At 48.6% G+C, this 12793-nt stretch overlaps 2 protein-coding genes across 3 annotated transcripts; both read left to right on the top strand.

Moving 5' to 3' along the window:
- The first annotated feature begins 6197 nt into the window (after positions 1-6197).
- On the top strand, positions 6198-10178 carry LOC4325090 (uncharacterized). 2 transcript variants are annotated; one of them, XM_066306957.1, is made up of 3 exons: positions 6198-6442; positions 9388-9755; positions 9836-10178. In XM_066306957.1, the coding sequence occupies exons 1-3, from the start codon at positions 6241-6243 to the stop codon at positions 10001-10003; spliced, it is 738 nt and encodes a 245-aa protein (XP_066163054.1). In that variant the 5' UTR covers positions 6198-6240; the 3' UTR covers positions 10004-10178. The 2 variants fall into 2 exon arrangements, with proteins under 2 accessions (XP_066163054.1, XP_015627834.1); XM_015772348.3 differs by lacking the exon at positions 6198-6442 and adding an exon at positions 8164-9025.
- Positions 10179-12195: 2017 nt separating this feature from the next.
- LOC4325089 (uncharacterized) lies at positions 12196-12793 on the top strand. The gene has a single exon (XM_015779045.3). The coding sequence runs from the start codon at positions 12244-12246 to the stop codon at positions 12676-12678; it is 435 nt and encodes a 144-aa protein (XP_015634531.1). The 5' UTR covers positions 12196-12243; the 3' UTR covers positions 12679-12793.

Here is a 12793-nt window from a genome sequence, read left to right as displayed (position 1 = left end):
ATACGCAATGGGACGACGGGAGTGCGCGGCCCGCTTGCTCTCTCGCGGACCGGCCCGCGCCCGCGCCCGCGTGCGCGCACCATCACACGCGCGCGCGTGTCCTGATTCTACTAGAACACACCGAGAGGAGATACCGCCCGCTGCCGCTACCGGCCTACCGCCCGCTGCCGCTACCGGCCTACCGTTGTTGCTGCAATCCTCTCCCGTTTTTTCTCCTATACTTTTCTTTAGATATCGAGAATTCGAGATACTTTGCCCGCGTACATCTGCCGATCCGGTGGTGAGATATTTCGCAACTCTCGCGCGTCCCCTCGCCGTGGAATGTGCTAACGTACATGCACTACCAGCTGCTGGGAGTAGTAGCCTCCTTTTCTTTTCTTTTTTCAGAAAAATGGGCTGGAGTAGTAGCCTCTTGTGCAGTGTGTACCATGCATAGAGTTTGGAATCCTCACCTGTAAAACGAAAGGAGAAGAAGGCTCCTGTTTTCTGAACCTGTGATGGGTAGAATTCCGTCTCTGTTTCGTTCACCGCTGCCCGCAAGTAACTCAGGTTCAGAAAAAAAAACACCGCAGCAATCATAACGTCTCGACAGGCATGCATGCAAGGGGACAAGAGCGGCATGACAAATATTCAAACAGAAATTGGGGTCAAAGATCTGCTGATTCACCCCCGTGCCCTACATGGACAACGCTACAAGTTCAGATAGCAAGAGCACAAAACCGAAAGCTGCCTGGCCGGTCTCCGCCCCTGGCTCCCAGCCACAGGAGCAACTCTCTCGCCGATTCATTTGTCATATGTGTTCTTCCTCATGATGTACGCGTGGCACGTAAAGTATTCCTATCAACTACGGAGTGGCTCGAACACGTCGGCATACTAGTATTTTTGTACAAGAAGAAATAATACAGTTTTGTACACACATGACTGATTAGATTGAGATGTTCTTCTTTTTCTTGGCACAACATTAGCCCCGTGAACTGATATGCAGCATAATTCCAGTCACAGGAGCAGACTACGGCACAAGCAGGGAAGTGCGCTGTCTGATTGAAAAGTACCAGTTGGCTTTGTCTCTGCATTGTACAGTTCAAAAATATAGGCATAGGATCACTGAAGTTAACTGCCATTACATCACCTTTAGCCCGGAATAGTGCAACGATTTAGTGCTGATCTGTTGTTAAGATCAAACCTTAATTATTGCTGCACTGGATGTCCCTGCTCGAGCAGATGCTGCTTTTTGCATGTGAGCTTTGACCTGTCCCTGGTGTGACCGTGTGAGGCAGACAGTAATGGAATTATTTGTTTAATAATTATTCAAGCTGTTGATGAACAGTGGAATCTGTCCATCTCCAAGTACAAATAACCTGAAGCTACATTGTCAAGGGACACTCATTCTTGATCTTTCTGATTGGCCAGAATGCGTTTATTCATACATTTGGGGACCTGTCCTGCATTATTACACTCACGCAGTGACAATTCTGGCTTATGATCCACTTGAATGACCAGGGAATTCGGTCTCATGTTCTTGTCAAGGACATGATAAGATACTAGCGTTTAGCCTCTTTTGGCCTGCAACTTGAGGAGACAGTGTCTTTTGGTGCCAGTAGGTTTGGACTATCACTAGTCAATGCAGCCACTACGATCGTGCAACTGCATGAGTAGTTGCTGAAGGGCTGGAACAATGTTGCTGTTTCCTTGATAATTGAGAACTCGTGGTTAACAATTGCCTGAATGGCTAGGTATCTAGGTGTAGTAGAGGTCTCAACACTCAAGATTCTGCATTTCTATCTGTGAGATGGACGCCCAGGGATGTTACTGGCAGGATGATTAGTTGTAGTCAGCGCCTCAACAGCGTATGGGATATGTTCAATGTTCCATTGAGGTGCTTCTTCACAGGTCATACTCGAGATGATTCAGTGAGCACTTTAGTAGTAACGGATAACACTTTTTGAGTAATGCGTAATATTCAGGCATGACGCCATGGGTTATGGACGCATAATATCTTTACTACGAAGCTTGGTTACAAGCCTACGTAACCTGCAAAATCCAACGGACAACCTGCACCAAAACAACAAAACGTGAGTAGTAAAGTAACTTTCCTTTGATATACTACTATCACATATGGCCGTAACATGATGCAACCTGTAGCTGTTTACCACTATAAATTAGGGGGTCAAAACGAGCTGCGGTTAGACCATATATGCGCTTATCTGCAAGCGTGCTTCCAGACAAAACCGGGTGTTTTGGGGCGGCAAGCTATCACGAACTCGTGATTGAAACAAGTTAACGTCTGATCTCCATCTCAAGCCGCCCAATGCATAAATTATTGCTCGTGGTCATCGATGGACGGCCCAAAATTCCATGCCAAATTCTTTCCAAAAACAATTCCATGTGAATGATTTATTGGCACCAAATGATTTGTTCTTCTCCAACATGCACCACCTACAGTACTAGTGTGCCATCAGTTCGATGGCCTGACCAAACCTTCGAGCGCACTTAGGACAGTGTACACAACAGTTGTAGGGTTATAGCCCATGCCTTAGCCAGGGAGCATGTATGTATAGCAAAACGTGTCTAATTCAACAGTCACTACCACATTATCAGGAGACACGCGGATGTGGAAACCGACGACCTACCGAAGAACAAAGGTGCGTTAGCCAGCAACGTCTCTGCTTCGGAAAAGGTATAATGGGCCGGCCTCTGCAGTGCACGTCGCCGACTCATCGGCCGCCCATGCCGCCGGAGCGTAGTGCATGCGGGCCTCGGTGCGTGATAGGTGAGAGAGGCGAAGAAAGCAAATCACGGAAAACGCCGGCGTCCCAGCGGCTACTCCATCAGACCACCAGTCCACCACGGATATGCAGCATCGCGCGATCGATCGAGCAATCCGCTCGGCGATCCACTGGACTTTTTGCTGACAATGTCCGAACGAGCTGTCCATCTCCCCGCGAAATTTCGCCCGGTGAAGGCTGCATCGATCCGGCCTTCGCCATGACAAAACGTAAAATCAGGCTAGCTGTTAGTACGGTACACCAACCAGATTACTGTCCTGTTAGCCAGTAGACAGAGGTGGACTTCTCCCGTCGCACGCAGGCTGGCCTCTTACGTTTCTTTCATGATCCTCCCGTGTTCCCAAAGTCAGATTAATGCAACTTCTCTTGTCCGTACTCGCACGTTTGGTTTCTTCGTCCGTCACTCGTGGCACGCAGTTTTAACCCTAGGAGCATGTTTTATGAGACATACAGATGTTGATTTCTATGGCATTGATCTTTCACAGGAATAGCATAGACGAGGACGACGACGATGATGGTTAGTGCCTAGTGGTCAACAGTAACATCGTCAGGCGCTCGTGTTTCGCATTGGCGTAAAACAAAGGCGCTGAGACTGACATAAAGGCGCAGGAAAAAACAGTACCGCCGAGTCGGGATCGGTACGTGAATCGGTGGTGCGCGCCTGGCCTTTGGTTGACCGGTGGCGCAGGGCGCAGGCCACCGATTGGATCACGCTGTCGCGCGGCGCGGGGCTGTACGTTTTTTCCTCTCCATGTCGATCGCCACCACGCGTGCCACGGCGGCCAAGATGGATCACGCGACGGAAGCAAATCCTGCGGAAACGCACGCCTGCGCCTGCGTTCTTCCGTCCGCTTCGCCTCGGCCGCGCGCGTGGGTTGGCGCCGTGGCAGATTTGACCGGCAGAGGCACCGCGCACGCGCACGGCGAACGGAGCGGAGCCGCGGCATACGGTGCACCGTGCGCGTGCTAGACCGGCCTAAAGTCGTAACAGAGGCCCCCTCCGCTTCGCCCGGTCAGTATATGGGCCGTGAACTTTGCGGCCTCCTCTTGGACGATGGAGTCATGATGGGCTGGCGTGCTTTGGGCTGCCTTAGAAAACAAGCGCAAAATGTACACCAGAGGTCCCTCATCTTGGCATCGAATTACAAAATCATCCCCCAACCGCAAAACCAGATATATGTTTCTCAACTTACGAAACCGGATCACTTTGGGTCCTCAGGCAGTTTTGACCCCGGTTTTATCCGATGTGGCATCCGAGTCAACGTGGGACCCACATGGGCCCCACATGTCAATGTGACCACGTCATCCCCTTCTTTCCCTTTCCCCTCTTCTCTCCTTTCCTCCTCTCCCAATTTTATCCTCATCTGGGGCAGGCTAGCCGGTGGGTAGGAAGGAGGCTTGGCGAGCCGAGGCGGCTACCAACGGCCGGCGACCGACAACGGGCGACTCAGCGGCGACGATGACGACACAGGAGCAAGAGGACCTCCTCCCATGGCGACGGGTGACGCGGCAACGATAGCGTCCTCGCTCTCCCGTCTCACTCCCCGTCCCCGCTGCTCGTCGCCGTGGCAGCGCCAGCATCCTCATCCCGAGGCCTGGCTCCTCCGGCGGCAGCGGGGATGAGGTGGGGGAAGAGAGGAGAGGGCCTCCTCCCATGGCGACGGGCGACACGACGACGGTAGCGTCCTCGCTCTCCCCGTCCCCGTTGCTCATCGTCGTGGTGCCCTCGAGCCACCTCGCCATCGCCATCCCCATCTGAGGCTTGGCTCCTCCGGGGAGGCAACATCAAAGTGGGAACGGCGCGAGCAGGAAGCAACCGTGCGCGGGAGTCGTGGGCGGCAGCTGGGTGGCGAAGCTCGAGGACTGCTAAGACGAGTGCGTGCTTGCGTGGGTCGTCGACGGCGGGCGCGATGCGGTTGAGGTCGCTCACCTCGCTGCGACTGGGATCTTCGTCCTCGAGCTCACCCGTGTGGCAACGTCCTCCCCTTCTACCGTGTCGCCGCCGCCGCCACCTCCCGGGCCTCTTTGATGGTCCGACCCCGAGGTCGCACGCGCGGTGACGCTCTCCCTTCTCCCGCATCGTCGTCGGCCGCCGCCATGAGCTGCCTCCCTTCTCCAGTGTCGCAGCCGCCACCGCCGCATCGCCGACTGCCGGATCTCCTCTCCCGCCTCGCCCCGGTGACCTCCCCACCCGTGCGTCGCCTTGCAGAGAGGAGAAAAGATGAGTGAGAGAGAGGGGGGCTGACGTGGACACCTAGCATATGGGGTCTACGTGTATTCCACGCTAACTCAACCACCACGTTGGATAAAACCGGGGTCAAAAAGTGAACGGTTTTGTAAGTTGAGAGATATTACGTCTGGTTTTACGGCTGAGGGATAATTCTGTACCTCGATGACAAGTTGAGGGACCTTTGGTGTACTTTTTTCAAAACGAGCTGAGATCTCCTATACTTGATTACGCACGGCCCAGATATTCCGTATAACAAACTGACGGCCCAGTTCACACTGATGTTCTCGCGTATCCTACTATTTCAGCATCCGTAGTTAAGAACTGCACTTCTCTGGAAAAAGAAAGAGATCTTTTTCTAAAAAAAGAAGGAAACTATTCTAATCCCTCAAGATGTTTCCTCGTTTCCTTAAAAATCATCTAAACGGTTATGAAAAATTTTGAAAAAAATTGACAACATTCATACAACTCATATATACAACTCCACAAAATCTTAAGTCCAAACTCAACTCACAAGTCGAGATATAAAAAAACAAATTCAGTGTATAAATAGTAGCGTACTATTTATATCTAAATTTGTCTTTTTTGTTTCTCGATGTGTAGATCGAATTTGAACTTGAATTTTGGTGGATTAGTAGGTATCATTATACTCTACATTGCTAATTTTTTTTAGAATTTTTCACAACTATTTACATCGAATTTGAAAGAAAAAGATATACGAGAGGATATTCTTTCGAGGGATTAGAATCCACTCCCAGGAAGAAGTGCTCTACTCTCCATGGACAGTGTCACTGCCACCTTTGTACTTTCTGTTTCCCTCCATCACAAAATGTAAGCCTTTTCTTTTGTAACTTTTCATACTCTACCACGAGAAGATATACTGCGAAAAGAATTGCAAGAAAATCAAACGAAATTATCTCCATGCGATCAGTTCGTATACTTTAACTCACATTATTGATGCTTAAATACTCAAAACATTGGTTCAAGATTTCAGCTCTAGCAATCGACAAGTATGAGGTTGCTCCTTTACATTTCTCTGCAAATTTTCTTTTCCTTTACTGAGATTCCGATCTCGTTTTATATTTCCAACATGGCCTTGGTGCCGATGTTCTTATCTGAGCCGGATCACACCAGCTCACAGCCTATTTCATCTCCTTTGTTCTTCTTCCTCTGTGACTGTGAGCCGAGGAAGAGGAGGACATGTGAGCCCCTCCACAAGCATCAAGCATGTGGTCTTCAGCTCGGGAAAAGGCCTTTTCCTCATTTCCCCTTTTTAGGTTGCCTAGCTATCATCATCTGCTCCTCCTTCGATGTACGCTTTACAATGATAGATCTCGCCAAATAGCGATGCAATTATCTAACAGTATACAGCAGTACGGATCGTCCAGCATTACGATTATCTTTGACGCAGTCTTGTTAACCTTTCAAGGTATTCCCCATTCTCTATTTGAGCTGGTTTCATCCGGTCTAAGCTTTTCCTATCACCTCACTAATCTTTCATGCATCTCATTCGCATTATCATTAAGCCTTTTCTACTCCAGAATAATACCCATAGCTAGGTGATTAGTTTTCTCGGCTTGTGTTGTGCTTTCTACTACTACTTCATGCCTTTTCGCTTTGTTTTCCTTTGGATGATAGCTTCTGTTGGGGCAATGCTGCAACTTAAAGCAGGAGCAAGAAGTTCAAATTAAGATTTCCTTTTCATAATTTGGCTCCCTTTCTCTCATTCCTAAATATGTCTTTGCCTCTCTAACACTCATGTGGGTTCTATGCATGCCAAGAATGGAAGTGAATTATAGTTTGTCAAATGCACAGAATTATATGTTCTGGAGATGAAAAAAAAAGTGCAGCTAATAACTATCCATGGCCCTTGTTGATGCTCTCCTCCTTGCCAGCCACTGCGATGATGCTCAGAATTAAGTAATGGACCTGACACTTTATTAGTTGGCTCCCAACTCACAGGTACCAAGCACTTACTTTGGAAGCAAGCATTAGTGATTTTAATAGCCTTCTCTTTAGCTTAGATTGATGCTTGCTCAAGGCAAGGAGACAAGATGATTTGGGGATGGAGTCAGGGACAAAGATAATTCATATTCCATACATGACGCGTTGAGGACTACCTGAGAAAGGAGTTAATATATTCATTAGTGTAATCATCAGTTAACAGTTAACTGATTTTTACTGCTAGTAGTAACTATGTTAGTATTAACGAAGTAAAAAAATTAAGTCCTCTGTCTCTGAAGTCTGAACATCATCTGGTCAGAAATTCAGAAACAAGAATGCACATGCAGTTTTGCTGTTCCAGACTATCAGTAACAGAAAGAAGAAAAGAGCTAAAACTAGACAGTATACTGACGCTGACACGCAACTTTTGGAAGATTAGTTAACTCTGTAGTTTCCTAAGTGGATCTTAGTAGCACCTAAGAAGGATTTTACTGCACGCATAATCAATCCATTGGAATGTGAACTGGGGATCAGTATCTTACATTTCTTACTCCTACTGTCCTAGTGTTCACCATGGGAACTGTAACTTAATGGCTAGTAGTAGTGTAGTAGTACTTTCTACAGCTGCTATACAATTTTTTGTAGGTTAATCATTCCTCATTTCCTCCACAGACATTGTTATTAGCATGTTGCTGGATTGGATTCTCAATCTTTTCTGCCACTTGTGACAAGCCGATGCTACTGAATTTATACTGAATCGACGTGACAAACACTTTCAGGATGACTTTGTGCCATAGTACTAGGGTATTATTACAATTGACTGTAAATCATGATTTTTTTTTCTTCTTTAGTGTGTGAAGAGAAGCTCACCCTTTTTTTTTCTGAAACAAACAAACCATTTCTCAATCAGTTATCTGTACACAATGAAGCGTACAAAAGGGAACAAAATGGCTTGTCTCACGCTATATCTCTTTATCACCACACTGTCGATCAGCACATATATTTTAGACAGACGAGCATATATGGACAGGCAACGGCATGTCGTGTTCGTACAAATATCTTACATCGTGTGGGCACAGATGATCCACAGCCGTCCGGCAGTAGGGGTCTCGCATCCTCTACAGTCACTCGCTTAGCCATGACATAAGCATCTTTCTTCTTCCCCGTCACAACAAACAGAAGAATACTCCCTTGCAAGCAAAAGAGAGTTGCAGTTTCAGTCTTTTTCTTTTATACACATGCTTAACAGCGTAATTAAGCTTGCATTGCTAATCCTGATAATCGAGAGCAAGCACACATACTACATCACATCGCATGTGAGGGTGTTGTACTAGAAAAGAGTAAACTTCTTGTGAGCAGCCAGTTAACTGACATTGCAGCATGATGCCCATCAGAGGTTGATTGGTCCCTGCACAAAGGCCACACAAAACTTCCCTCCTTTCCACGAGCGCTGCTTTTTCCCTCCTTGCATTTGCCCATTTCTTTTGCTTTTCCCTTTGGCTTGGCCTTGGCTAACATAGCCTCTTTGAATCATTCCCTACACTTCACAGCACTGCACTAAACGCTCTTTGGAGGATCATGTGGGCTGCTATTACTGTGTGAGTGTGCTTGCATGGGAGTGGGGAGCCACTCTTTTGATGTGCCCAAACATGATTCCAAGATTATTTTTTGTACCAATCTTGCAGCCTTCCATTCCCATCAACTGTTGAAGACTCCCCTATCATCATCCATCTCCTAGTTTATTTCTATAGGAGTGCCAAGTGTGGCAGCCTTTCTTGCAGCACTCCTTTTTGTTACTCCAAGCTTTTTCCTGTAGTTTTCTTCTCCTCTCTCCACATTGCCACCACCAAATCAGCTGAGATCTCACTTTTGATTCGGGGACTGTCTTTAAGTAGAGGCAGCCAAGCTGAGATATCCTCCTGTGTGTTCTCCCGTTCTTGGCATTCGGCAATAGGTCCCATGAAGCCATGATTCCATCAGGAGAGGCACATCAAGACGGTTGCTAGTTTCTGCATTCAATTCAGGGAGGACAATTTGCAGGGTGCCGGTGCTAATCTGAACTCTGAAGGTGTGTTGTGTATCCTCTTTTGCCTGCAATGTGCATGTTCGATGCCTCTAAATGAGCTGTTTTGGAACTGTTTTTCTTCTGTTCCTCCTCTCCTGTTGTTTCTCCTCCCTTTTGCATTTGCTTTTCAGCTTTCCTACTAGTGAAGATGCTGAAATAAAGTTGCTGTGTGTGTACCGGTGTGCAAGTGTAGTACACAGCTCACCAACCTGTTCTCATGTGATTCTTGATTCCTCATGAGTCATCCATCTGTCATGCATGAAGTAGATAGATTACAGTTCAAAAGAAGTCAACGTTGAATTGTAGCCCTTGAATTCGACACAGTTTCTTGACGACGAACACATGCATATATACATGGCGTGCAGGGAGGAGACGTGCTGGTTGCAACCTGCAAGAGGCCAAGAAGCGGCCGAGGCAGGCAGCAATGAGCGGGAGGTCGAGGCCGTGGCCAGGGGACCCGTCGCCGGCGCCTCCGCAGCCGCCGGTCGTCGCCGCAGCGGCGGACGCGGGCGGCGAGGCGTCGACGTCGCTCAGGGACTTCGGCACGTCGATGGACGCCATCTCGTTCGGGTTCGCGGCCACCGCCATCCTCGTCTCCATGTTCCTCCTCATGGCCATCTTCGAGCACCTCATCAAGCCCCACGTCTTCCCGCCCCTCGCCAGCGCGGCGCTCCGCCCCGCGCGCCGCCGCCACGGCGTCTCTCCCGCCGGCAAGCTCCGGAGCCCTCCCATGGTACGTAGTACGTCGCCAACCACTTACACAGAGCGAAATGATCCAATGTTGAGGTGTTTGCTGCTCTGAAATTGTTGCAGGTGGAGACGGTGCTGCAGGCGGCGGACCTGTCGGTGTTGATGCCGGGGCAACGGTACCCGACGTACCTGGCGCAGCCGGCGCCGCTTCCGCCGGCGCCGTGCCCGAGGGAAGGGGTGCACTGGCCGCCGCACGACCACGACGTCCACCACTCCTACATGCCGCCATGATCGAGATCTCGCGTACAATGTTGCAGTGGAACAACATGTTAGAGACACACGCTGTCAAACCAACCAACCGACCGATCGATCGATGGATCGAATCCTGTTGCTGATTGAATTGCTGTATAGCGGAGACGCTGTAAATAATAAACGCAGGGGAGAGTGACAAGAGTTGTTGGATATAGATATGGGCGTCTTGTCTTGTCCTCGTTTGTCGCTGGTAGTAGCTCGCCTTGCATGCCCGTGGTTCTTGCTCGTACGCGTCGTATGCTTGCAATGCATGGCACTCGCAGGTGTGTCGAGATCGTGTAGTTTTTCGATCGCCATAGCAGGCAATGGTCTCATCACCGGTGAATTCGTGCAGTACACAATCAAGTGGATCTTTGAGGGGACGGCCCAACTGCCTCCTTCGAGTTTGCCGCTCTCTGCATGCGAAAGCTGCCGCCATGAAAAGGAAAGACGCTGCATCACAAGCACGCCATGTGACTCGTCCGCTTGGGGTTGAGGACTTGAGGTTGAGAGCGATGAAGCCATAACTGTCTACCGGTTGGCAGCGGCAAAGAGGAGGAAGAACGGTTCGGTGTGCCCTGCCCGTCGGACATGGCTGGAATTCAGATGAGAAATTTGCGCCCGGTGTCACCTCCCATGTCAACACTGAGTTGTAGTCAATCAAAGCTGGATGCATGGTCCAAGAGGCTTGAGATTCACAATGTGTGCTCCAAAATTTTTTTAATGGTATGGCTAGTATAATTGAATAAAGTTAAGCAGCAAAGCTCACTTCTGTTTAAAAGAACAGTGAATTTACGAAAATAATAATTAAATTTCCAAAACAATAGGGGTAACTCCCACATTCTAAACAAAGCACGGGATTAATCCTTATGCGACTACAAATCGGAGTATGATATTTTTCTAACATATAGGGTGTTGTTTTACCAAAATGTTTCAGTACCTAATAAAAGAATGTTTTCAACTATTGAAATGGTGAAACAGAACCGAAACACTCTTGAAACATTTTACTACAACATATGAAACATCGGTTTCAAAATGTATTGAAACATCAACAGATCCAAATACATTGAAGAAAATAAACGAAACACCACCAAAAATTCATTGCAATATTTCGATTCAACTAATAAAACATCTGAATACATGGACTGAAACATGAATTACTCAGCGCATCTGTGGCCTGATACGTAGCATTGCCGGATTAGTCCTGGAAAATCCAAAATAAAAGGGTATAGCTATATTTATGGCGCTATATTTTTCATCAAAAAATAGTCGGCATGTATTTACATTGTAAGTCCCTAAATTATATATGTAATTTTAGTGTATTTACAATGTAAGTCTCAAAATTACATATGTAAGTACTAAAATTACATATGTAAATTCGAAAATTATATACTAATTACATATGTAAGTGGGGTGTAAATGAGGTGTAACTACTGTGTAAGTGGCTAAAAAAATCGACTATAGCATGTGGCGCCATATTTTTAGTAACTCCGAAATAAAATATGGGCAAGATTTAAACATACATGCCATTAGCCAGAAGTACGAATACTATACCAGTTAGTAGTGCTACATAACTTGACATGTACTTGGAACAACCACAGGTACACGGGCCTAGAAGGCTTCGCTGCTTCCCCAACATATATGCATGGACAAATGGACCGATGCAAACATTCCATGCGATTTGTGTTGGGCCGATAATTTCCTGCACGGAATTTCGTCCCGTTCTCTCGTGACTACAAATCCATTTCCACAACCCACATTTTCCTGGAGCCAAACCGTGCTTGCCGTGCGGCGTGGCAGTCAAAACTGGACGCTTCAATTCCACTGTCCCACTGTCCCACCCACCCACCACTCAACGGCTCATGATTTCGCGTTCCGTGGTTTGATCGCGTGATCTCGTCACGGCCACCGTTTTCCGCCACTCGCAGACAGAAACAGTCGGTGATCGATCGGCTTGATTCCTACTCCCTCGCCTCACCACGCTCCCCTGCGTCAGGTCTTCCACTACTGCCGCTCCCGACGCCACCGCGCGCGCACGCACCATCTCGATCGCATCCAGCCTCATCAACTCCACTTCTCACACGCAGCACGCTTGCAAAATCCAAACGTGACACCCCCGGCCCCCGCGGCGAACAACTCCACGAACCACGCCCAAATCCTCCCATATCAGCAGCTAGCTAGCTAGCTAGCGCACAGCAACACATCACTTGGTGAGTTGGTGTACACAGGAGGGTGGAGAGATGGTGAATGGATACTGCAACCTCACCTCGTCGCCTCCGGTGGCCAGCGGCGCCGTGGAGGCCGAGACCAAATGGGAAGGCGTGGCCGTCGGGGCGGCGACGCTGGTGAGGAACTTCTCGTCAGCCTCCCAGAGGTTCAGGCCCGTGGAGAGGAGCAGGTCGACGGCCGGTGGCAACGGCGGTGGCCTGCAGGCCGTGGTGCGGAGGGCGTTCTCCATGAGGAGGCAGCCGTCCAGCTTCGCGGATGGGTACTGGAGGATCCACGACGACATGGACGGCGACGACGCGGCTGGCGAGCATCAGGAGCAGGCGGCGTTCCAGGATGGGGAGCAAAAACGGAGGGAAGAGCAGGATCATGCGACGGGAAAGAAGGAGAAGATCACGAAGAAGAAAGGGCGGATCTTCAAGGCGTGCAAGAAGCTTCTTGGGTTCTGATTGACACGTTGAGATCAAAGTTGTACTTGTAGTTCTTGCTTCCCCTTTTTGGTCTTTCTGTTTTGTCATGTTCATCGTTTGGAGTAAATAAGACTTGATTTCGTTGACAAGAACA

Source organism: Oryza sativa, chromosome 1, assembly GCF_034140825.1.
Source record: "Oryza sativa Japonica Group chromosome 1, ASM3414082v1".
Taxonomy (NCBI): domain Eukaryota; kingdom Viridiplantae; phylum Streptophyta; class Magnoliopsida; order Poales; family Poaceae; genus Oryza; species Oryza sativa.
This window is presented reverse-complemented; position numbering and strand designations above follow the sequence as displayed.